The sequence below is a fragment of the Phascolarctos cinereus genome, unplaced genomic scaffold (genome assembly GCF_003287225.1).
Source record: "Phascolarctos cinereus isolate Bilbo 61053 unplaced genomic scaffold, phaCin_HiC Scaffold_5;HRSCAF=322, whole genome shotgun sequence".
Taxonomy (NCBI): domain Eukaryota; kingdom Metazoa; phylum Chordata; class Mammalia; order Diprotodontia; family Phascolarctidae; genus Phascolarctos; species Phascolarctos cinereus.
In genome coordinates this window covers 373,577,867-373,603,959 of record NW_027555958.1, presented here as the reverse complement: position 1 = coordinate 373,603,959, position 26,093 = coordinate 373,577,867, and the positions used below count along the sequence as shown (strand labels likewise).

The 26,093-nt window shown below is 43.8% G+C and overlaps 1 protein-coding gene and 1 long non-coding RNA gene across 2 annotated transcripts in view; one reads left to right on the top strand and one right to left on the bottom strand.

The window, feature by feature from the left end:
* PLXNA2 (plexin A2) overlaps positions 1-26,093 on the bottom strand; it is a 309,803-nt gene that overhangs the window by 257,271 nt on the left and 26,439 nt on the right. The window contains 2 exon segments of the mRNA XM_021007813.2: positions 4,281-4,463; positions 12,763-14,029. Coding sequence (XP_020863472.1) covers positions 4,281-4,463; positions 12,763-13,950 — 1,371 coding nt within the window. The 5' untranslated portion in view covers positions 13,951-14,029.
* Positions 354-26,093, top strand: LOC110222688 (uncharacterized). Its single transcript, XR_002328463.2, has 3 exons — positions 354-557; positions 21,117-21,207; positions 25,974-26,093. It is a non-coding gene; the product is annotated as an uncharacterized LOC110222688 (long non-coding RNA).

Sequence of the window (26,093 nt, the reverse complement as noted above, 5' to 3'; positions counted from 1 at the left end):
AATGAATTCAGTTGAAGGACAAATGGCCACCTGTTGGGGATTTTGGAGAGGAAAGTCCTCCTGGGGTAGGCATTGGATTAGATGATGTTAGAGGACCCTTCTTGGATGCCGCACCATGAAGCTCATGCTTCCAGACTACCTTCAGCAGTCAGGCCTGGGGTAAGTGCTTTCTGGTAGTGGTGAAGAGAGTGTAATGATGTTGGTGAGTCTGTTTCCCTGGCTCTGAGTTTGTCAACCCACAGAGATGGCCTATTTCTATGGGTCAGGCATGGAGCAAGCTGATAGCTGCATGGCTCAGCAAGGGAAGAAATGAAAGCTGAACACCCTCAGCTTCCCCACCCCCCGCACTTGTCTATTTTCTTCTTTATGTTCCTTTCCATGTTGAAAGAGTTGTGGGGCCAGGACTAGAAAAGCATTTCCTGGGGACATTCCAGGGCTTCCTGACAGGCTGCTTCATTGGAGGGCCTCCGGCGGGGGTGGTTACCGGGCAGGGTAAGGAACAAGGTTGAGAATTCAGAGCCATCAAGCTCCCTGGAAGGCAGATGTGGAAGCAGAGGGTGAGTATGCCGAAGGAGGTGAGTGACAAACTCAGAGAAACAGTTGTGTGAAGGAAGAGTCGATATCACGAGGGCAGCCAGCTTACGTGTCTGAAAGTGCCCCACAGGCTGTGGTTTCCCCTGCCCCACCCTTGAACCCTCTGACTTGTCTATACATATTGGGGCCATGTTTTCTACAGAGTCAGCTAAACATGTCCAAGTTGAGCATTCAGTTTGGAAAGATGCCTTATAAGAAAGAACTTTGTGTTCCAAAAAAGCAAACAGATGCTGGGCAGCTTAGTACCAGGGTGGCCAAATCTCGCTACTCTGGATTAATCCACTAATGCTTTTTAGATCTGTTGGAAAGGACACTAGAGTCCAGCCTCCTTATTTTACAGGAGAGGAAACAGGCCTCCCGAGGGGAAGTGACTTGCCCACAGTCACACAGATAGTAAGCTGGCAGAGCCGGGGCTCAAATTCAGGTTCACCTTCAGTATTCTTTTTACTGCACCCTGAGCTTTCCTTTCTTCAACTCAAAGGGTCACCGAGGGAACTGGATGCATAGCAGGAAACACACTCACAGCGTACTCCGCTACATATTGTTATGTGTTCCAGAATGGTGCACTTGGTCCCACTCATTGACATTAGTAGAAAAAGCACCAGGATGAGAGTTAGGAGACTTGGATTCTAATCATGGTTGTATGACTTTGAGCAAATCATGTCACTTTGCTGGGCCTTGATTTCCTCATTTGCAAGATGAATAGATTGGACTAAATCAGGGGTTCTTAACCTGGGGTCCATGAACTTCAAAAAAAATTAATAACTATTTCAATATAATTGTGTTCCCTTGTAATCTGATATATTTTATTTTTATGTATTTAAAAACATTATTCTGCGAAGGGGTCCACAGGTGTCACCTGACTGCCAAAGGGGCCCATGGCATAGAACAGGATAAAATTCCCTAGGAGAGATGATCCAAGATTCTATAGTTCTAAGATTCTTTGAACTCTTTCTCCTGGAAAGAAGGCAGCTCTGTGCTAGGAAAACAGCTTTAGCTGTCAGATTCAAGAGAGGAAGGCAGGAGGCACATTTCCTAGGTATTTCCTCCATGGATATCTAAAGGAACACAAGTCCAGTTTGGGGGCAGGGGGCAGCACCTGGATTAGACAAAGGGCTAAAGAGAGCTCTGCTGTGACACATGAACCAGACAAGATATGGAAGGTTCATTGCCTTCATGCCAAACCCATATCTATTTTTTCATCCCTTTCTGGCAGCTTTACAGGGATTCTCCCAGAAGCTCCCTCCTGCTTGCCCTCCTTCTCCTGGTTCCTTACCCTTCCTTCCCCACCTTCCCAAATCCTTTCCCTTCTAAGGCCCTCAACTGAGCCATGAGGAGAGAGAGATGATTGGGTCAGCCTCAAAGAGGGAGACGCAGGAAAGTCTCCACCGAGGCTATCAGTGGCAGGTGGTGGGGAGGGGTCTGGGGGAGGAAGGATTAAGTTGGGACTGGAAAAAATGCTGCTCCTATAATCCCACATAATGAATGAGGTTGTGCTCCTGCTCCCAGCCCTAAATGTTTGACAAGCAGGTACAAGCTGTTGGCTTTAGCCTGCCTCAAGAGCAGCCTTCTTGGCTGCCAGAGTCAGGGATCCTGCACTCTCCAGCTGGTGATGTCATTGTGCCCAGGGAGAGCTGCTCCTCAGACTGTGTGCTCCCCAGGCTCCCAGGGTAAAGCTGAGGGTTCATCTAGCTGGAGAAGGAGAGGTGGAAACTCCTGGCCGCATACCCATCTACCTCAGCTTAGTGGCGCACCAACAACCACACCCTGACCCTGGATGGTTTGAAATAGTTATTATGAGTTTTAATAATAATGATGATGATGATGGATGAGAAAAATGAGATAATAATTGTCTTATTTTATTCTACTCCCCTTCATAGGATCATTATCTAGAGCCAGAAGGGACTTTAGGAAATATCTGGTCCAACCTCTTCTTTTTATAGTTGAGAAGACTGAAGCCTGAGGAGGCGGTGTCCTGCCCAAATTCAAACAGCTACAGAAGTCAAAGATTTAACTCACCCCAGAGCCAGTGCTCTATCCACTGTAAGACACTCCACATGACAAATTGCACTACTTTCCATATCCCATTTTCATTCTACATTTCCAATCTCCAAACCTTTGCTCTGTGCTGTCTGCCTAGAATAACCTTCCACCTCTATTTCTCCACAGGTTGAAATTTCTCCCTTCCTTCAAAGCTTAATTCAAATACCACCCCCTCCATTAAATGTTTCTTCCCAGATCTCTCCTAACCTTCCCTCCCTAGGGGGAAAGTTATCTCTCCAAAAGTTTCTCTTAACACTTTACCTGGACCCCTCCTTTGCACTTATCACTTGTATTATGGTTATTTGTTTATCTGTCCTTCCCTGTAACACCCCATCAAACTGCATGCTCACTGAGGGAGGGAAGGGACTGTGTGTTCTTGACCCCATTATCTCTAGTATCTAGTATAGTAGGGCCTTAATAAATGTTTGTTGAACTGGATCAGATTAATATAATGCTAAAGATTTATAAAGCATTTCCTCACAATAACTTGTGGTAGTATAATTGGTGACAATGATAATAACTGCTAACATTATATAGGGCTTTAAAGTTTACAAAGCACTTTACATACATAATGTAATTTTATTCTCATAATAATGCTACGAGTTAAAGTTATTATTATTCCATTTTAGAGTCAAGGAAATTGAGGCTCAGTGAGATGACATGGCTGCCTCTGGTCACAATGATAACTCTCAAAGTTGGGACTTAAGTTCTGTTGATTCCAAGACCTCCACTCTTTTAAAAGCCCTACCCAGCCTCAATCAGTTTCTCAGCATCCATGCAGGCTCTCAAAAAAACCAAACCAAAACAACCAACTTGTGATCGATGAATTCAGTATCCTATTATCTAGACTAATCAGAGGATAAGGGGTCAATTATGGTTTGCACAATGAGAAACCAGATCATACAAAAATTGCTCCCATTTGGTGTTAATTTCTGTTTGATTCTAGTCCCCCAGCTTCCAAGAAGATGTACCTTTGTAGTTCAGGGAAGGAATAAAATGAGTTTTAATTCCTCATACATCCGCTAACTGAAGGTGTGTTCAACATTTTTATCAAAGATTTGGCTGAAGGCACAGACTGCATGCTTATCCAATTTGTGGATGCCATGAAGTTGGAGGGAATAGCTAATATATGATGACACAATCAAGATTTTTTCAGTGTCTCAACAGGCTGGAATGGTGAACTAGCAAGATGATGCCAGACAGGTGTGGGACATTACTTAGAATATCAGGGTTTTTTTGTTTTATTGGTGCATTTTGCTGGATCTTTTTCTCTTAAAAAAATTCTTTGTTATAAAAGATGGCTTTCTGGGAAGGGGAATGGAAAGGGATTCAGGGGGGAAATTTAGGTGATGAAAAACAAAAGCTGTCAACAAAAATATTTAAAACAAGAACAAACAAAAACCCACAAGATAATGGCAAGAGGAGGTAGGGGGTGGAGGCATACCAGTTTGTGGAGGAAGCCAGCTCAAAGTTAAAAAAAACAAACCAACTCTGGAAAATCCACAAATTGGATCCTTTCCTCCCCTGTAGGAGTTAGTTGCTCATAGTTAGATCCATTCCCATTGCTGTCTTCCAGAAAATCCTGGTGCCAGCATCTTTCACTAAATCCCACCATGATACCTAGGGTACATTAAAGTGCCTACCTTCTTCAGCTTTCCACTCTTGGTACCCACAAAGACCACACTGTAGCCGTTGTAGACATAAGAGGCTACTGATGTCATTCGGTCCCGGCTGGTGGTGAAGAGGGTGAGCCCTTCCACAGGAGTGGAGCCCCCCAAAGGCTGGTTGATGTCCAAGCCACAGAAGTTGTCATCTATGGGGACCGGCTGGGAAAAAAAAAAAGGAAGGGAACAATCATGAGTAAAGATGAGAGCAGAAAATGGTCATTTCCCTTCAAGCCTGAGATGCTGGGCATACTCAGTTACCATCATTGGCCAATGAAGGCTCATACAGACAGACTGTCCTTCATCCTTTGTTACCTGGAAATGCTAGGTGCTTAATAAATTTCTTCTGAGAGATTGAAAAATGAAGAACTATTCATTGACCCACAAAGAGATTTCACAGGACCCTACAGACAGCCTTCCAAGAGGTACCCAGGGAGTGATTTATTAGATGAAAAGGTTAGACTAGATGGACTCTGAGATTCTCTCCAGCCTTAAATCTATGATCTTATGAATAAAATTATTTACTATTCATCCAAAGTTGTCACTAAGTCACTTTGGGGGAGGGGACTAGTGGCTACTTGCAAAGTTGAAATACTAGTTTAGATTCCTCTATGGTCTTAGTTCACCAGGGATCTAGATCCTTTTAGATCCAATTTGAAATACCACTTCCTCAAAAAAGCCTTCCTTGATTCTCCTGGTCAGTAACAGCCTTCCTCTTGAGACCTCATATATCAACCAAAAGATGAACCAGTCAACAAAAAACTTTACTTTGTAACCCTCCAATGCAGTTATTGTGTCTTAGACTCAACTGTGTGCTGTTATCACTCTACTAAGACTGCACGTTGAAGGCAGAGACTTTACCTTACCTAAACTTTGTATCTGCCCCAGGATTTAGCATAATGCTATACACATAGTAGGTGCTTCATTTAAAAAAAATGTTGCATTGTATAATATCAGGAACCTCCTGTGGGGTCTAAGTCCAGTGTTCTCCCTTCCTCCCCCCACCTCTGTCACTGGAATATTTCTGTCATTAGGGAGTGTTAGTATGTAGTCTTTCTTTAAAGGGCAGGGGACTTCTGGTCATTTTTCTTCCCTGATTCAGTCAACAGGTATTTATTTAGGTCTTACTATGTGTCAGGCAATGTTCCAAGTTCTAGGGACAAAGAAAGGCAAAGAAAGGCAAAAAACAGTTCCTACCCTACAGCTTACATTCTAATGAGGAAGACAACATGTAAAATAACGAGGTAGGTACAAGATTTATACAGTATGTGGAAGGAAATCTGAGAGGGAAAGGCATTAGCATTGGGGTGGTGGGGGAACCAAAGATAGTCTCCTACAGAAGGTGGGATCTGAGCTGGATCGTGTAGGAAAATTGGGCAGTGAGGAGGCAGAGGTGAGGATCAGGACTGCTCCAGATATAGGGGACAGCCAGGACCAAGCATAGAGATAGGAGATTGACTCTTGTCTTCAAGGAGCAGCCAGAAGGCTGAGATTGCTGGATCACAGAGTGGAATAACTGAAAAGGTGTGAAGAGGCCGTGTTATTATCTTTAAATGCCAAACAGAAGAGTTTATATTTGATCCTGAAGGCAGTAGGGGGGTCACTGGAGTTTATTGAGTGAATAGGGGAATGAAATGGTCATAGCTTCTTGCTAGAAAAAAATCAGTTTGGCAGCTGAATGGAGAACAGGCTGGGTCAGAGGTGTCAGCCAGCAAAACTTTGAGTTCAGCTTGAACTACATTAAAATGTAACTGGGAATTATTTCATAAAATAAATAAGAACACAATATAACATGAATAATATTAATTTGTGTTTTCTAATTGTGGTTGTCAATATGTGCTCCACAGAGATTCTTTTCTATATAACTTTGATTCTACTAAATCAGAGTGAGGAGGGATCTGAGACAGAGAAACCAGCTAGAAGGCTACTGTAGTGTCTACATAAGAGGTGATTGAGGGCCTGACCTAGGGTTGTGACTGTGTCCTGACCTGGAGAGAAGGGGCTATATACAAGAGATGTTTTATATTAAAGATTGGTTGAAAAAGATTCTTCTAGTATAATAGGATTCTTGGGGCAGCTAGGTGGCATAGTAGATAAAGTGCCAGGCCTAAAGTCTGGAAGATTTGGCCTCAGACATTTCCTAGTTGTGTGACCTTGAACAGGTCACTTAATCTTGATCTGCCTCATTTTCCTGATCTGTAAAATGGGGATAGTAATAGTATGTACCTCCAAGGATTGTTGTGAGAATCAAATGAGATAATAATTGTAAAGCACTTAGCACAGTGCCTGCCACACAGTAAGAGCTGTATAAATGTTAGCTATTGTTATTATTATTATTATTACAGAGATGATGACCTCAAACATCTCCAACCCTCTTTTATGTCTTCCACTTTTTAAGGGCAAAGGGTGGAAGGCCATGTACTTCTGTCCAGACTCTCTTGGTAGCAAGCAGAGCTCTTCCAGTTCTCCCCAATCTCCAATTCACACTGAGCTCAACAAAAGAGTGCTAAATTGATAGTCAGGAGACGTGGACTTGGCTTTGTCTTGACTTTGTCACCAAGTAACCCTGGTTGAGTAAATTAAAATTCAACATTTATAGAGCACCTATTATTCTGTGCAAAGCACTACTGACCTCTCTGGACCTCCATAATCTGGGTTCAGATCCTGTCTTTGACACTTACTGTGTGATCTTCCTGGGTCATCTAACTTCCCTGGGTCTCTGCCTCCTTCTGTGTAAAATGAGTGGTTGGACTCAGCACCTTCTGTGGCCTCTTGAAGTTCTATCTCTCTATCTTCATCTATAAAACGAAGAAATTTGACTAACTAGATACTAGCTAATATTTATGTCCACTTTGAGCTTAACAAAGTTCTTTCTCCACAGCAACTCAGTGAGAAAGACAGTACAACCCCTTTATTCCACAGATGAGGAAACTGAGGCTTAGAGAGAGGTTAAATGACTTGCCCAGTGATACCCAGCAGCTAGGTATTGGGGTAGGATTTGAACTCTGGTCTTACCCTCAAAGATGTTTGACTTCCATTCTACCAAACTGCCTCTATATCATGATTTGGGGTTTATTAATTTGTTTTAAAATTTTTTTTGATAACTGAATTTAATGTAATGGGTTTCCTTTGTAATCCCATGTATTTTATTTTATGCATTTAAAAAACATTACTCTGAGAAGGAGGTTCATAGGCTACACCAGGCTGACAAAGGAATCCAGGACACAATAAAGGTTAAGAATTCTGGCTCCAGATAATCTTTCCAGCTTTAAAATGTTATGATTCCATGAATCAGTATGCTAGACTGCAAGCTTTTTGCAGGACGAGCTTATTCGTTTATTTCTGTGTTCCATCTGACACATCCCCTTCCCCAACTCCTACCATGGGGTAACAAGCACAGGGCAGGAGTTCTATAAGGTATAGCAGGTACTCAATTGGTACTTGATGGCTGATCGCTGCCAAGTGCTCCATGGAGAAAGCCATTGGACTGTGGGCCAGAGAAATAGCACTTAATCCTCCCTTAGCGGCTCCTTCCTGGTACGGAAATGAGTCTTGTCCAAATTGAGGGGGAAGGAAATGACTATTGTGGGAAGCATAGAAAGCACTGGAGGAACCTCCTCCCCCCACAGGCATCCTACCCTCAGCAGGGAAGAGCTATCTTTTGAACCCTGTGAAGCAGCCTGGGGTGAGTTGTGGAAGAACTCTGCCTATAAGATCAGAAGATTGGAATTAGTAGCCTAGCTCTGCCATTTAACTTCCCACGTGACCACAAGCTTCACCTCTCTGTGATTCATCTTCTTCGTGTAGAAGATGTGTCTTTTCACAGGGTTGTTGTAAGGGTCAAATGAGATCATGTATTTAAAGCATTTTGAAAGCCATAACACATTATGTAAATGTCAGTTATTATCATTATTACTACTGCTCCTGCTGCTCCTACTGATGAGTAGGATGGCAGCAGAGTCAGGGATGAGCTTGACTAGCTTACCCAACATGTCATAGGTGAAGGTGAAGTACTCCTGGATAGGCATAGGTTCAAGCAGACCAAAGCCTACATTTCCTCACCTGAAAATGAGGTGCTTGGACTAGATGGTCTCTGAGGTCCCCTCTAGCTCCAGGTCTGTGATCCTCTGTCTTTAATGACACAACTAGCTGGTGTGTTGGACAGAGTACTGGATCAGGAGTCAGGAAGACCTGAATTCAAATCCAGCCTTGGACTCTTATTAGCTGTGTGATCCTAATTAAGTTACATAATCTCTCTTAGTCTGTTTCTTCCTCTGTTACACACACACACACACACACACACACACACACACACACACACTCGTCTCCATCTCCCTTCTTTAGGTCCTTGGGAGGCAGTGCAGTTGGATCTAAACTTCCTAATCTATATTAGTTCCTCCCTTGACTTCCTTTACCGGCCTGGGGCTGGACTCTAGAAGATACAGAAGCCACGTTTCATTCAATGAACACTTATTAAGTACTTGCTATATGCAAAACACTAAGATATGTGCTGGGAATATAAAGATGCCTGTGGTCTTACAATGCTGTCAATTCCCCTTCCACATAGACATGTTGTTCATTATACCATCCCTTCTCACTGAGACTACTTCAATAGTTTCCTAAGTGATCATTCTGCTTTGAGCCTATCCCTGCTCCAATCCAGCCTTCACACAGATGCCTCAGTAATACTAATGTACCTCTTCAATCACATTGCTCCCCAACTCAAAAACCTTTAGCTGTTCTCCATTGTCAATTGAACAAAGTATGAACTCCTAATTCCCGCTTTCAAGATTCCCCACCATCTGGCTCCCACTTATGTTTCTGGCCATCTCTCATAATACTCTCTCTCATATGGCTTATGTTCCAGACAAATTATACTCATCTCCATCCCCTATTCTTGTCCCACCATCTATAACCTCTGGGTCTTGACTTGTACCGTCCCTCTTCCCTGGAATGGATTCCTTTTCATGCATACATGCACACACATGTGTGTGGGTGTATATATATGTATTTATTGTGTGCATTGCGAATATGTGTGTATATGTATATATGAAGGTATGTACTACATGTATAGTGTGTATAGGTATATATATGTGTATATACATATATACACCATATATGTGTTTGTATGAGTGTGTGTGTGTGTGTGTGTGTGTGTGTATACTCCCAAAAGTTTAATGCAGTTCAAAGCTATTAAAGCTCTGAACTGCACTAAGAGTTTTGGGACTGTGTGTATGTATACGCGTACATGTGCATTTTCACACATACATGTATAACACACATATATTTATACTTGCATATATTCACACAAACACATATATATGCATACATGTTACATACATGTCTGTATCCCCAGTATTCAACACTGAGCCTCCTTGCACACAACAGGTACTTAATAAGATGTTTGTTGAATGAATACTTATCCATATGGGGAGTTCCTTAGACCTAAGTTTTACCCAGGTGCCTCATTGTGGCTAGGTTATGGTCTTGGCTTTTCAAAAAGGATGGCCCTAGAGGGCAGGGTCTGGCAGGCCCTTCCAAGATGTCTAGGTTTCCAGGCGGGCCCAGTGATGGACTATGCTCTGATATTCTCAGAACCAGCTTCTAGCCAGGTTCAGAGCTAGAGTGACTGGTCACATGGTGATTGGTTGCTTTGGTCAGAGATTAGAAAAGCCCTCCTAATCCAAACTTTCCAACAGGGCCAAAGCCAGAGTCCCTGGGCTAAGAGAAACAGGCAGCCTGTAGGACACAGCCCTCTACTCTTGCTTCAGTCTACATCTGTGAAGGGGGATGCCCTCCAGTACACATATAGCAATGAAATCATAGATCTTTGAAATAACATGGAATATCTAAGTAGGATTACATAATTACCATGCAGCAAATACGAATACGTGGGCAGCTAGGTGACACAGTGCATAGAACACAGGGCCTACAGTCAGGAAGACCTGAGTTCAAATCTAGCCTCAGGCACTTACTAGCTGTGTGACCCTGGGCAAGTCACTTAATTCTGTTTGCCTAAGTTTCCTCATCTGTAAAATAAGCAGGAGAAGGAAATGGCAAACCACTCCAGTGTCTTTGCCAAGAAAACCAAATGGAGTCAGAGTGGGACACAACTGAAAATGATTGAACAACAAATACGAAAGAAAAAGTTTAATAACAAATACTGCTTGGCCCTTCTCTTTCTGCTTCACCTACCACTACTTGTTCTTCCCAACCCCTCATCCTTGTCCCATGGAGAGAGAACCTAGAGAATGTTCCTCTCTGAAGCTCGGATCTGGTCGCATCTTGATCTGCAAGCTTAGCATCACTCCAGTGGTCAGGTTCCTGGCCCTTGGTATCCAAACCCACAAATCAGTCCTGGGCCTGATGATGTTCTGTTTACTCATCTAGAAAATGGGCTGGGGCAGCTAGGTGGTGCAGTGGATAGAGCACCGGCTCTGGATTCAGGAGGACCTGAGTTCAAATCCAGCCTCAGACACATAACACTTACTAGCTGTGTGACCTTGAGCAAGTCACTTAACCTCATTGCCTAGCCAAAAAAAAAAAAAAAAGGAAAATTGGACTAGATGACCTCTGAGGTCCCTTCTAGCTCCATGACCTTGTGTTCCCAAGGATCTGAGTAGGCCTACATACTGCGAATCCCTCCCTGTTCTATCTCCCCTTTGCCATATTCTCAGCAAGTCAAACAGTCCTAGGCTTAAAGTAAAGGTAACAATGGGAGGCATAGAGAAGGGGGGGAGGGGTCCATCAATCTGATTTTCTTAGAGCAATGAGCTTCAAGGCATATGACCTTGGTTTAGTACATAAGATCACCGATCTGGAGTTGGAAATGTCTTTAGAAATGAAATGATTTGGCCCAAGTTAACAGCAAGGATTTAAACTCAGGCCCTATGACTCCAAGCTAATCGATCTTTTCACGTACCCACTTTTGTGTCCTCCCTCCATCACTTATTAGTTCAGTGACCTGGCACACTTGCTTAACCCTTAGGCTCAGTTTTCTCATCTGTGAAATGAGGATAATCATACCTGTGCTATCTACTTCACAGAGCTTTTGTGAGGGTCAAAGGAGGAAATGGATGTGAAAACACTTTGTGAGCCACTGTGTGGCAGGCTACGAGTAACAGGCCTTTGTTTGTTGTTGTTGTGATTTCTGTCATCATGGGGAGCCCTTGCGTATCCCCTCCTCTCCAGTGTCCTTATTCTCCTTATGTAACAAGTCTGGGCCTGTCTTTGTGTCTCCCGGCAGCCATACAGGAGCACAGAAGGGTGTCGGTTTCCTCTCTCCTCTGACTCAGGAGCAAGGCAGGAATTTGCAGTTTCCTCCTGACAAGGCCCCCTCCTGCTTTGTGGGAACACCCTCTGAGCCATGCAAGGGAGAATTAACCCTAATATTTCCTCCAGCCTTCCCCTGTGTGGTTTTTTTTTTCTCTCCTCCTTTTCCACCCTAACTTTAGCCCACTTCATCTCAGGTTTCTCATCTGTAAAATGGGGATAATAATAGCACCTACCTCACAGGGCTGATATAAGGATCAAATAAAATACTGTATATAAAGTGCTTTGTAAACCTTGAAGTGCTATATAAATGTCAGCTATTATTGTTGTTGTTATAAAAGTCATCATCATTATTGATTGACTGGGCCAGATTAGGATTTAGAACTGGAAGAGATTTTGGAAACCATCTGGTTTCTAAAACTTCATTTTATAGACGAGAAAACTTAGTCCCATAGAGAAGTAGTGATTTAAGCCCAGGTCTTTTTTTCCCCCTCCCCTTTGGAGGCAATCTGGGCTAAATGACTTCTCCAAAGCACACACCTAGAAAGTGTCTGAGGCTGGATTTGAACTCAGGTCCTCCTGACTCCAAGGTTGGCACTCTACCCACTGCATCACCTTGCTACCCCTAATCCGGGTCTTCCTGACTCTAGGTTCAGCACTCTATTCATTGCATCATGCTGCCTTTCAAGAAATGTTTATTGAATAATGCCTATATGCAAAGTGCTATGCTCATTGGTAATATACTAGCAACATGATTCTTGAAATCTAGGGCCTTTCAGAACTTTAGAGATCCATAGATGTGGTCAGAGGAGTATGAAGAGATTAATAGTGAAGACCAATGGGGAATTCCCCGCCCAGAAAATCCAGCCCTCGGGGCAACTAGGTGGTACAGTGGATAGAGCACTGGAGTCAGGAGGACCTGAGTTCAAATCCAGATGCATGATGCTCACTAGCTGTGTGACCCTGGGCAAGTCACCTAACCCCGATTCCTCACAAAAAGAAAACAAAAGAGAAGAGAAGAAAAGAAAAGAGAAGAGAAGAAGAGAAAAGAAAAGAAAAGAAAAGAAAAGAAAAGAAAAGAAAAGAAAAGAAAAGAAAAGAAAAGAAAAGAAAAGAAAAGAAAAGAAAAGAAAAGAAAAGAAAAAGAAAACCCAGCCACAGAGGAGAAGAGAGCTCATGGAGTCCTTACCGCTTTGGTGCATTGGACATCTTTCCCCAGCAGCCAATTGAGTTCCAGGTTGCCTTCACCCTGATAACAGGATTGTAAACGCTCCTTGATCTGGGTGTTAATGGCCCGAATGGGGAAGGCACAGAGGGCCGAGTCATCGGGAGGATGGTGATACTGCTTCTGCCCTTTGGAGAAGATGGCAAAGAGGACATCGTCCTGGCTGCTGATGTTCAAAGCCCTGGCCAGAGAGTCTCCAGGTTTTGAGAGGTAGGCAGCCTGTAGAAGGCGGTACTCCACCCCGGCCCGAGTGCAGCCAAAGGGCAAAGAGACATAGGAATGGAACTTGGGGTCGTTCTTGCAGAGCCGCACAATGCGCGAGGTATAGAAGAGGTCACCCGCCGAATTGATGGCAACGCCTTCTGGAGTCTCGGGTTGGACGGTGAGGAAGTAGACGAAGCCGCCGCTGGCGAAGCCATAAATGTAGAAGATGTCAAAATGGGAGACCAGGGCCAGGGTGTCCGAGGGGATCTTGATGAGAGAGGAGACGAAGTCGCTGTGTAACTCGTAGTCCAGCATGGCTGAGGACTCCGGGTCCCGCGGAAGCTTGCGGCTGGAGAGCGTCGGGAAGTAGTCCTGCTTCCCATCGACGGCAGTGCCGATGAAGAGTTTGCCGTCTTCCCCCTCCGAGCGCACGATCACTCCGTACATGGTGCCCGTCTTGTTCACGCTGGATAGGTAGTGCTCTTTCTTGTGGGACGGCTCCACAAGGATGAAGAGGTCATCTAGACGGAGTAACTTACAGACCCCTTGGTACAGGCTCCCGCAGGCCAGCAGGCGATTTTCAGAGTAGTCAATGATGAGCAGTTTATTAACATTGTTGGTGAGGGTGAGCACCTCGCTGCAGGGCTGGACGATGAGGGGTGGGTAGCAGGACTTGTTGTCCTCCTCTGGCCCCGTCTTATGGGCCACCTGGATAGTCAAGTTGCCAGATAGTTTGTAGACCCGGTTGATGGCCCCCACATACACCGCACCCGTGCCTCTGTGCACAGTCAAGTGGTTAAAGGTCCAGTCTCTGTTCTCTGAGTGAAAGGTGCTGAGTTGGGGGGTACCAGCTGTCAGGGGTAAGAGCAGCACCCAAACCACTGAGAACAGAACCACTGGCCAGCCATATGAGTTTGGGACCCGAGGCCAAGGTCTCTTTCGTTCCATCCTGAGCGGGGTAGGGAGAGGAGACAGATTCTCCAAGTTCTGGTTTATCCCACAGTCCAAGGCTGAGACTCACATGGTTCTGGAAAACACAAAGCAGAGATGGTCAGATGCAGGTAAGCTTTGGAGAGAGGTTAAGAGAGACAGCGGCAGTGTAGTGAGCAAAGAGCTGGACTGGAGCTTCAAAAGCTTGGGTTGAGCACAGCCTCCAGCACATCCTGGTGATGTGACCCTGGGCAAGTTAATTAACCTTTCAGTGCTCCAGGCAACTCAGTAGGACAATAAATGCAAGAAAAAGTGCAACCCACCACTGTCCCTTCCACATCGCAGAACTTAGGGGAGCAGTTCCACGTAAATTTTTTTTGGCCCTCCCTTCCTAACAGAAGTCTGAATTTTTTTCTTTTATGGGATATTCACAATACCTTATTGTAAAATTTGGGTTAAGCATTTGGTCATAAGCTATATGTAGGTCAATGTTAAGTAAAAATACTTTTCTTGTGTTGTGGACTGGTTCTTGTGTGTCATCTGTGGCTTCCGAAAAACTTCCCCAAATTTCCCATTTAATTTCTTATGCTGACTAGCGATATGTCAAAACCTCATGACAAAAGTCACAATGTGGGAGGGATAGTTGTACTTTGGTATAGGGAGTTTCGTCCCCCAGCAGTCCCCATCTCAAGAAAATCACAGGTCCATTCTCTGTCCTGTCAGAGAAAACACAAGGCAGAAATGTCCTAGAGAGGAAGAGGATTGATCACCCTTAAATAATCCCCAATCCTGCTTCCTGCATAGATTCTTAGGAATTCTTTCCCCTTTTCCTATGCTTTAATTTTTCTAGCTGTAATAATGGATAGATCACTACCAATTCTTGGGGCTGCTCAAATAATCCTGAAACCTCTTCCAAGGATGGTCTTCATGATGTAAAGTTTTTTTTTTCTGTTAAAAGTGACTCAACATCTATTATCGCAAAAAAACCTAAATGAGGAAACTGAGGACCAGATTGAAGTTAGATGTCTTGTTCAAGGTCACACAACTAGTTAGTAACAGAGCTGAGACTAGATCCTGATTCCCAGGCTAGATCATAGGGTCTTCCCAATCTAAGTTTCATACCCTAAGCATCTCATTCAAATAAAAACCTTTAGTGTTTTTAGAGACTTCTTGGGAACATATTTCAAACTCAACTTCATTCCCTTGTGTTAGATTATAATAGACCATGTTGATATTATGCTGTAAGGTTTACAAATCTCCTTACATAGATTATTTCATGTATTCCTCACAACAGTATTGTGCTATTATCCCCATTTTATAGATAAGGAAACTGAGGCTCAGAGAGGCTAGGTGACCTGGCCAGGGTCACATGATCAATAGGGGCTTGAGGCAGGATTAAAATCTGGTTCTTCCTGACAAGGTGAAGCCTCTCACAACAACTCCCATCTACATAGCACTTTTTTTTTGAAGGCAATTAGTGGTTAAGTAACCTACCCAGGGTCATAGAGCTAGTAAGTGTCTAAGGCCAGATTTGAACTCAGGTTTTCCTGACTCCAGGACCAGTGCTCTATCCACTGTGCCACCTAGCTGCCCCAACATAGGGCTTGAATGTTTGCAAAGCTCTGAATGTGTATTATCTCATTTGAGCCTTGCAATGAACCTGTGAGGTAGGTGTTACCTTGCTATCACCAACCCCACTTTAGAGATAAAGATTTTGAGGCTTGGTAAATCACTTGCCCCAGAGTCATACAGCTAGTAAGTATAGGAGGCTGGATTGGAATCCAGGTCTTCTTCACCCCAAGACCAGCCCTCTTTCTCTGTTTAAACTCATTTTTCTCTTATTCTATCTTCTATGGAGTTAGAACTAGTGGAATTATTTTCTCAGCAAAAGTGGGACACACCAGTGGCTTTGGAGTCAGGGGGACTAGGTTCAAATTATGCCTCTGAGGTTTATTGTCTGTGCAAACTCAGACTTGTCACTTCTTGTTTCTTCCTCTATAAGATGAGATGTTTCTACTAGATGGCCCCTAAAGTTCCTTCCACCTTTAAATCCATGATCTAATCATTCTGTAAAAAGTTGGTCGTAGATTTGCTCTACATGAATAATTTCGGCTCCCATTTCCCTTCACCCTTCTCTTTTGAAGACCAAATGATCCCTGTTCTTTAACCTCACAGCCAGGCACATTATCAGCAAAAAAGGCACTGTCGTTTTCCAGTTGAGTTAGGTTGGGCTAATGGCCCAAAAGTGCCACTCAGAAGGAAGAATGGCCCCAGGAAGGCAGGGTTGCTGATTCCTCATCCATTTGGACAAGGAAAGTCCAGCCACCCCCAGCAAGCTGCTTAGTTCTGGATCTCGGCATTAAAGGCTGCTCAAGCTTTTGCTAATGGAAGTAGTTTTCTGGGTCATGTTCATTCAACCACACTGCACCCCGTAGACACCGCAGGGTAGAGAGAAGTAGGGGGAATAGAGGTTTGTGGGTCACTCCTACTCCAGGCATTACTTGATTATTCATTTGTGAAATAACCACAATAATAACCACAACTCATATTCTTACTGCACTTTAAAGTTGCTACCTGTGTAACTTTGGAGAAAAAGCCCTTGACCTTTGTGGGTCTCAGTTTTGTCATCTGTAAAATGAAGGGGTTGGATCTGAGATTTCTTCCAGCCCCTGTATAAAAGGTCCTTTAAGGTTTACAAAGTGCTTATCTCACAGTGATATTACTAAGCAGGTAGTCTAAATTGGGTATCAAATATGCAGCCTGGGTAGGGGGCGATGCTGAGGATGACTCAGTTCAGATTAAAATGTAATTGGGAAATATTCAACCTAATAAATATAAATACAATAGAACACAGATCACATTAACATGGTTTTCTAAGTCAATTTGAGACCTGCAGGGATTCTTACGGATGCTTCAGTGGTCCCCTATTTCTACTTGAGTCTAAATGTTACTATATTGGCTTTTCACAGAAGAGGAAACTGAGGCTCAGAGAAATGAAGGGGCTGAAGAAGCTGCCTGATGTGGTGGGAAGAGTTTTAAATTTGGAGTCAGAGGGTCAGTTCTTTCACTTACTGCCTGTGTGAACTCTGGGAAATCACACAACTTATCTGGGCCTTTGTTATAAAAGGTAGGGATTGGATTTGATGATCTCTGAGGTTCCTTCCACTTTAATTGACATTCATTTCAACAAATATTTGTTTGTTGTTGTTCAGTCACATCCAACTCTTCATGGCCCCATTTGGGGTTTTCTTGACAAAGCTACTGGAGTGGTTCGGCATTTCCTTCTCCAGCTCATTTGACAGATGAGGAAACTGAGGCAAACAGGGTTAAGTGACTTGCCCAGGGTCACACAGTTAGTAAGTATCTGAGGCCAGACTGGAAGTCAGGTCTTCCTGACTCCAGGCCCAGCGATCTATCCACTGCACCACCTAGCTGCCCTCAGCAAATATTTATTAAGTGCCTACTGCATATACAATCTTGTGCTAGATAACGAAGGAGATAGGAAGTTTAGGTAGCATGCATTGTCTGCCTCTGTGGAGTTTACTTATAGTTTAGAAAAAAGACAGGTAACTATAATAGACAGGCTTACATGATAAATATATTAAACGGTTGTGGAACAAAATACTATAAAAGGTCTGAGAGGGAAGGTCCGGAGGATGAAGGGAAGATTTTACAGAGAGATGACATTTGAATTGAGTTTTAAAAGAGCTATTAACAGTTAATGGGCGGGGGGGTGAGGAGTAGAAAGGTGTTTTAGACAAGGGGAAGTGGGAATAGTGTGAGTAGATATACAGAAATGGGAGACTTGTTGTTTTTCAGTCATTTCAGTCACGTCTGACACTTTGTGACCCCATTTGGAGTTTTCTCAGTACAGATACTGGAGTAGTTTGCCATTTCCTTCTCTAGCTCATTTGACAGATGAGGAAACTGAGGCAAACAGGGTTAAGGGACTTGCCCAGGGTCACACAGCTAGTAAGTGTCTGAGGCCAGGTTGGAAGTCAGGTGTACCTGACTCCAGGCCCAGTGTTGTATATACTGTGACACCTAATAGTTCTCTTGGACTGCAACACAATTCATGAAAGAGAGGCAATGACATAAGTATGGAAAGATTGAATGTCCCAGATTCTAGGGAGCCTTGAATGCAAGCAAAGAAGTTTAAACTTTACTTGGAAGGCAATCAGGAGTCACTGAATACCTGGGGTATTATGTCCCCTTCCTAAGCCTCAGTTTCCTTATCTGTAAGATGAGGGAATTGGATTGGACTTGATGGTCTCTAAGGCCCTAAGAATTTTGAGCTGACAAGATCTATGCTCAAGAATTGGGAAAAAGCTGTTGTGTTTGTGTTCGGGCTGTAAACATTCAAGTGGAAGGTGGAAATCTCATTCAAACACTGTTCAGGAGTCTCCTGAACCCTACCCCATCCAGCTCAGCCAGGTTATAATTAGAACAGGACACACAGCCTTAGGCTTCATTACATTCTTTGCCTTCTAAACCCTCCTCCAGCTCTCTCTTCTGAACCTTAGAATCAAGCCTGACAACAGTGCCTCCCTTTCTGGGGCAGAGTCCCTGAGATAGGACCCACATACCTTGGATCAGAGTCACCCCAAGTGCTCATTGGGGTTAGTCATGAGGTCCCAGAGGCCTCCTTAAAAAGAGGAAAGCAACCCCAGTGTGAGCAACGGGCTGACCTCAGATCCTTCTGCCCCAGCCCTTCCGGCTCTCCACACACCGGCAAAGCCTCCCTCCCCACATGAGCTCCAGACAAGAGCTCCCCTTCGGAAGCCAGAGAGTATTTTTAGCTACATTCCAGGGCTGGTAGCAACACTCATATTCCAAGAGAGGGAAATGAACTCGAGATAATCTTGATTTTCAGAAATTCACCCAATTCTCTAGCTGGAGGAGCACCTGGGAAGGGCATTTCCTTTCATCAGCCCCACTCCCACCATAACTTTGGGTAGGAAAATGCCCTCTTCCAACAAAAAGGAGATCAAATTCAGAATTCAAGGAGTCAATCAAATCTAGTCTCAAAATCTGGCCTCAAATCTGGTTTAAATCTGGCCTTAGACACTTACTACCTATGTGAGCCGGACAAGTCACTTAACCCTGTTTGCCTCAGTTTCCTCATTTGTAAAATAAGCTGGGGAAGGAAATGCCAAACCATTCCAGCATCTTTGCCAAGAAAATTCCAAATGGGGTCATGAAGAATCAGACATGACTGAAATGACTGAACAAAGACAAAATGAAGAAGACTGACATCATAATCAAGGCCCCCTCAGCTCTCAGAGGCTAGAAATGTGACCAACTTAGAGATTTCTAATCCTCTAGGTTGGGCTGAGCAGGTCAAGATTCCTCATCAGTGACAATAGAAGCCTCTTCTCTTTAGGTGGTTTGGATCGGATCAGAGCAGACTGTTCCTGGTAGTAGGACAGTGGATTGAGGTCCCTGGAGCCAGGGAGAAGCACCCAGTTATGAGCAGCTGTCACTCTAAGAATCTGGGAGCCTAAAGCAGCAACTTTCCTTTGCCTGGAGAGGAGATGGGACCCTCCCCAGTCACTTGACACATGTGACTTTCAGAAGTTCTGTTGACTTCAAAGATGGAGGAAAGCCAAGAGCCCGTTGCCCTAAGTGGCCAAAGTTAATGGCACTGAGCTGCGGCTCCAATCCAGAGCACTCTGGAAAGGGTCAAATTTCCTATCAGAATTCAAAGTTTAGGGAAGGATGAGGGTCTCAGAATTGGTCCCAAGACTTCATTTACCTTGCTCCCTGTATCCCTGGTTTCTGACCAGCCTTACAGTGAGTTTTCAAATTTATTTCGTATATATTCTTGTATGGAATTACACTGTCTCCCTCAATAGAATGTAAGCTCCTTGAGGGCAGGTACCGGGGTTTTGTTTTTGTTTGTTTTGGGCACTTGATCCCTTAGGGCCCTTCTCTATTTCCACATTCCTCCGGTTTCCCCTAAGTTTTCTGAACAGCCTGAAAGTGAGATCACTATCTTCAATTTAGAAGTTATCTCCTTCAAGCAAGCTGGAATTACGCCCAAACAGTTATAAAACCGTGTTTACCCTTTGACCCAGCAATTCTACCATTAGGTCTGTTTCCCCAGGTGATCAGGGAAAAAGGAAAAGAGCCTATATGTTCTAAAATGTTTATAGCAACTCTCTTTGTGGTGGCAAAGAACTGGAAATTGAGGGGCTGTCCAAACAAGTTGTGGTATGTGATTGTGATGGAATACTACTGTGCTATGAGAAATAATGAGCTGGTTGATTTTTAGAAAAACATAGAAAGACTTCCAATAGAATGTGAATGTAAGTTTCTAGAGAGGAATGGTCGTTCAAGTCTTTGTTTTTGTATTCCCCAGTACCTAGCACTGTGCCTGGTACATAGTAGGCACTTCATAAATGCTTGCTGATTGATTCAACCTGGGTTTTCCCAGTTCCTATGTTCCTATATCTTCTCTTATCTGTATCTGCTCCCTGTTCCTGCTCTAGGCTAAACTTTATCCCAGCAGTTTTTTGGTAGGTAATATACAATGTTTACCTCTGTCCATCTCTTCCCACCTCCAGCAAGCTGAGGGGATCCCACCATCACACAAAGACAGTCCTAGGATCCAGAATTTTCTTGATTTCTCCAAAATAATAGGAGCTCATATTTCATTTTTTATAGTTTGCAAAACACCTTTCTTCCAATACCCCCTGTGCAAAATCCTCATTTTACAGATGAGGAAGGAGACAGACACAGAGAACTGAACTGCCCATCACAGTATATGTGACTCAGATTTTCTGACTGAGCCTCAACATCAGCGCTCTATTCAACTTCTCACTTGCTCCCTACTTTCTTACCTCGAGCCTCAAACTAGAGGGTGTTGCTTTCTGGTACTCAGTCTCTGGACTGAGTCACCAAAGGGTCAAATTGGATGTCTGAGACAGAGACCAAAGCTTATGAGATATTTTATCTCAAGGGCCTGATCGCACCATCTCCCCAGATAAGGATCTGAGTAGCAGGTGTTGATGACAGATCTAGATGGCACCAAATGCCCAGCTGAGGAGCTATCTGGGAGGCAGGTCTTATTGATGGGGCAGGAAAAGAATAGCACTTAGAAGTTTGCAGTTCAGCTGAGGGTCCTGCCTGATGCTCTCTTTGCCACCTCTACACCAACCTTAATTGTTTTTCTTCCAACACAGAGGATCTGAAGGCCATGGCAGCGAGAACCCTGGGGTTCCAAGCATGGATGAAGAAAAGAGGAATATTATCAGCATGGAATCAACAAAGGGTGTAAGTAATGGACCTTTTGGATCCCTCCAGCTCTCTCCCCTCTCAGATGCTATTCTCCCTCAGTCCTCTCTAATTCAAGAATGGAGAAAGTGATTGGAACCCCCTTTTGCCTTAAGGTGTTGCTGACTCCTTCAAATCACATTTGCTAGAGCTGGCAGGAGATCTTGGACACCATCTAATGCAGTCCCCCCATTTTACAGATGAGAAGCTGAGGCCCAGAGACGGGAAGTCACTATGCTGGTAGCACACAGAAAGATAGCAGCAATAGGGCTGGGACCTAATTCCCAGTAATTCTCTTTCTCTTGTGCCTTGCTGACTCTATTAGAAAGTGAAAAAAGGTTGCATATGTTTTTAGACTTTTTCAATGTATTAGTCTATTTGGCTGATTTTTTTCCTTTCCTCTTTTTCTTTAAAAAATATTCTTTTTGGGGCAGTGGATAGAGCACTGGCCCTGGAGTTAGGAGGACCTGAGTTCAAATCCAGCCTCAGACATGTAACACTCACTAGCTGTGTGACTCTGGGCAAGTCACTTAACCTCAATTGCCACACACACACACACACACACACACACACACATATATATATATATATACATATATATATACTTTTCTATATGGGATAGGTCCCTGGGAGGGGGAAAGAAAGAATGTTGGGAGACATTTAAGTGATGTAAAAATAAAAGGTATCAACAAAAATATATTAAAATGAGAAATAACCAGATATTGGATCTGACAGTTGACTTTATTCTATCCTGGGATGGCCCTTCTGGGGAGAGATAGGATGCCACTTGAACAGAGAGCTGTTAAGGTAATGGAGAAGTCAGCCTGAATCAGAGGAAGAGTGCAGAGAGAGGTAAATGTGCTCATGAAGAATAAGGAATGATAGGAAGTTAAGGTGTCAGAATAAGAACAGAGATCTGGGGGAGAAATCAGAAACCAGCAAATGACTCATCAGTAGACTTGAAGCTGGAAAGGTCTTTTGAGATCATGTTGTCCAATATCTTGTTTTCCAGACGAGGAAACTGAGGCCTGACCTTGGGTAACCTGCCCAAGGTCACAGAGATAATCAGAATACCTAACATTTATGATATGCTTTAAACTACCTCTTTAGCTTCCATACAAACCTTTAAGGTAGCTACTATAATACCAGTTTCACAAATTAGCAAATTAAGTCTCATAAAACCTAAGTGATTTGCTCATAGCCAAAATGATGATAAGTTTTCAGGGGCAGATCTGAACCTTGCTATTTCTTACTCCAAGGCCAGCATGGATCCCATCTATTACATACCATATTGTAGTAAGTAGCAGAGCCAGAATTTAATCCCACATTCTGGGACTTCAATTACAGAGCTATACACCATGCCATCTACCATCCCTAAACAGGGGAGCACCAAGAGTTGACATTTCTCCTTTTCCTGGCTAGCCATTCCCAAAGAGCAGCAGGTGGATATCATGATGGAGAATGTCACTTCACATGCGGTCAAGTATTCCACGTCAGCTCTCTAGGTGCCATTGAAAATGGTGGAAAAAGCAGAGGACTAAGGGGTAGAAAACCTCAGTTCAAATCCTGGGCTCCATCCTTGATAGCTCCGTAACCTCCAGAAAATCACTTCATCTGTTTGAGTTTTCCTCATCCATAAAAACAGAGTAGGAATAATCCTTTCTTTATCCTAATAATCCTGCCTCCTAGAGTTGTTATGAGGATCCAAAAAAAATGTGTGAAAATGTTTTCAAAACTGTAAAATTCACATTAAAGGAATGTGAAAGTTTATTATTAAATTGAGTATACTTCCTAAGCAAGTTCAGATATTGCATGAGGGAGGAAATTTCTGAATTCACAGAGAGCTTTAAGCAGGAGTGACTGGAGTTAGATGTTAAAAAGAACTTGATTAAGGGGCAGCTAGATAGTGCAACGGATAGAGCTCTGGTCTTGGAGTCAGGAGGACCTGAGCTCAAATCTGACCTCAGATACTTGACACTTACTAGCTGTGTGTGACCCTGGGCAACTCAGTTAACCCTGGTCACCTCACCAAAAAAGAAAAAAAAAAGAACTTGACTAGAAGGATTTTTCTGGAGAACCTTCCCAAGGAAGGTTGTGGAATGTCTTTCCTCTGTCAATTCAACAACAATAATAATGACAGTAATGTTAGCTTAATTTATAAAGCACTTTATGTTTTGCAAAGTTCTTTGCACATTCCATCTCATTTAATCTAACCAACGCTCATTAACCCCCTACTATGTGTAGATGCTGTCTCCAGGGTCCTTTTTCTTTGAAGGTAAGGCTAGACAGCTCTCTGTCTGAGCAGTCACCCAAAGGCGGGGTGATGGATTCGCTGACCTTCATCAGCTACTTTTGGCCCAAGATTTCTGTAAATTCGAGGCAAGGTGGGAATTAGGGACTAGCTCCAGCCTCCTAGCTATTGGAACCTTGTTTGGATGTCATGCGTACACTGTGGGCCCTTTGAATAGAATTCTAATGGCGACCTCTGAACGTGTTGGGTAGCACAAGGTGAGGGAGGGAGCCCGTGGAACAGTGCCGGTAATGCCAGCAACTGAAAGGCCTCAATTAGAGTGAAAGGAGTTATCTGGTATTTAAATAATTATTAGATTGAAGGATTAATCATGGGTCTGAGCTGATTTTTTTCCCCCACTGTCACCCTGATCGTGTCTATAATATTATTATTCCAATGCCCAGGGTTCTCATTGAGAAAAGAGCAAGCAAGTCAGGGAGGGGAAAGAAGAGGGGGGGGGAGGTGTAGGGAGAAAAGAGAGGCTCATTTAATCTCCATGTGACAGGGCTGCAGGAGGGATGATTAGTCTTTTTCTTATTTCAGCTGTCACTCACTCAGAGACACCGAAGATTGTTATTAGCGTATTTTATGCACGTGATTTAAAGGGAAAAGAGAGAAAGGGAGAGACAGAATTTCCTACAGAAAATAACAGGACCAAAGGAACAATTTAGATGTCACTGCCGTACCAGCTGCGTTGGTTTCATTAATCGGATGTCAAATTTTTTTTTCCCCCATAGAATCTTCTGGGCTGTGTGGAACAGGGATTGTTATACCTCATCCCAAAGAAAGAGAGAGACACAGAGGGGAGAAAGAGATAGAAAGTGAGAGCCAGAGACTGGAAGAGGGAGACAGGAAGAGAGAGTAAAGGAAGAGAAAGACACATGGGAAGAGAGATGGCAGAACAGAAGGAGTGGGAGACAAAAATAAGACATGGGGAGAGGGAGGCAGAAGTAGATAGGTAGATAGAATCAGACAGAGAAACAGACTGAGAAAGATGGACAAGAAGAGAGACAGAGAGGGTGACCAAAAAAGAGAGAGAGAGAGAGAGAAAAATAGGGGGAGAGTGAGATTAAAAAAGGGGAGAGAGGAGAGAGAAAAAGAGAAAAATATAGCCAAAGAAAGACATATTGAGAGAGAGACAGATGAAGGGAGGTAGCCAGGTCCCTCCCCCCACAAAGACAGAAAAACCAGAGAGAATGAAATGGAGTCAGAGGGAGAGAGAATGAAGAGAAGAGGTTTATTAGCAAGTTCTGGAGCCTAGATTAGTTACAGCCTCTGGCTCCATAGCCAGCATTTCACCTCTTTGGAAACGGATTATGGGACATGAGATCTACTGCCTTTCTATCATGGACTGAATCTCTTTTTGGTAGAGATCTCCACTGAGATGCTCTTCTCCCTCACTGAGAAGACCCATGCCCCAAGGCTCAACACACATCCTGTTCTCTTCACAGGCCAGATGGGAACTGGGGGAGCCTGGTCACTGAGTAACTGAGGGAAAGTCCAAGAGATGGGAACTCATCAAGATCTAAGCTGTTACTGGCAGGACAGCAGATGGATCTGCTATGGAAGGGGACAGGAAGTGGGCTCCTCTTGTGCTCAGGGCCACACCACCTAAGCTGCCTGGGGACCAAAGTGGGAATCACGGGTATTCTCATGATAACCCTCTCAAACCCCAAGGCAAGGTGACAGAAAAGAAACCGGTCAGGGACACTAGCACCTCACTCCAGGGAAAGGAGAACACTGTAGGCAATGGAATAGAAGGAGAACTTGAACTTTTGAGGGAGTCCTTCAAGGATGAAGTAGAGGAAAGGGAGGGGAATAGAAGGCAAAAATCTCCAAGAATAACAATAGTATTAATAGCTCACATTTCTGTAGTTTTTACAAAACACTTTTCTCACAAAAGCTCATGTGAGGTAGGTGGTGCCAGAGTAATTATATCCTTTTACAAGGAGGTTAGGTAGGCTCTTAGGTGAGATGATTTGCCTGTAGTCACAGGGATAGGCAGCAAGCAGGGGTTGGGTCTTCTGGCCGAAAATTCTGTGCTCTGTTCCACTGTACCATGCTGCCCGACAGCAACAAGAAAAATCTGCTAACATTCCTGGAAGATCAGAGGGAGGCAAGAGAGGAATCTCCCCCTCTCAGGGTGGAAAACTGAAGTCCAGAGAAGTTTATTGAGCAACTTTTTTTGCATCACACAGCAAGCAATAGTGAGCTCAAATTGAAGTCTGTCAAGTCCTCACGTGGTGGGCAATTTTTATAGCATGGCTCTCTTCTCCTTATCCTATACAAGTCCCCAGAAGTCAGCGAAGACAACACATGCTAGCCAACAGAATCTTTCTTGAATGTTTCTTAGCTCCCAGGGAGAGCTCTCTTTTCCCTTTGATTACTGCCCCAGTTCCTCCTCCCTGATCACTGTCCTGGGACTGTAGCTTTTAATGCCAGTTATTGTTTTTTCTTTCTTTTTTTTTCCCCCCAGGTCTTTCCAGTGGGCTCTGGTCAAACCCTGGAAACCGAGCCAGCTCTCCCAGGACCTTAGCAAAACATCCAGTGTTTGTCTTTTCTTCTGCAGGCTATTAAAGTTTGGAGTTGTCTCCTT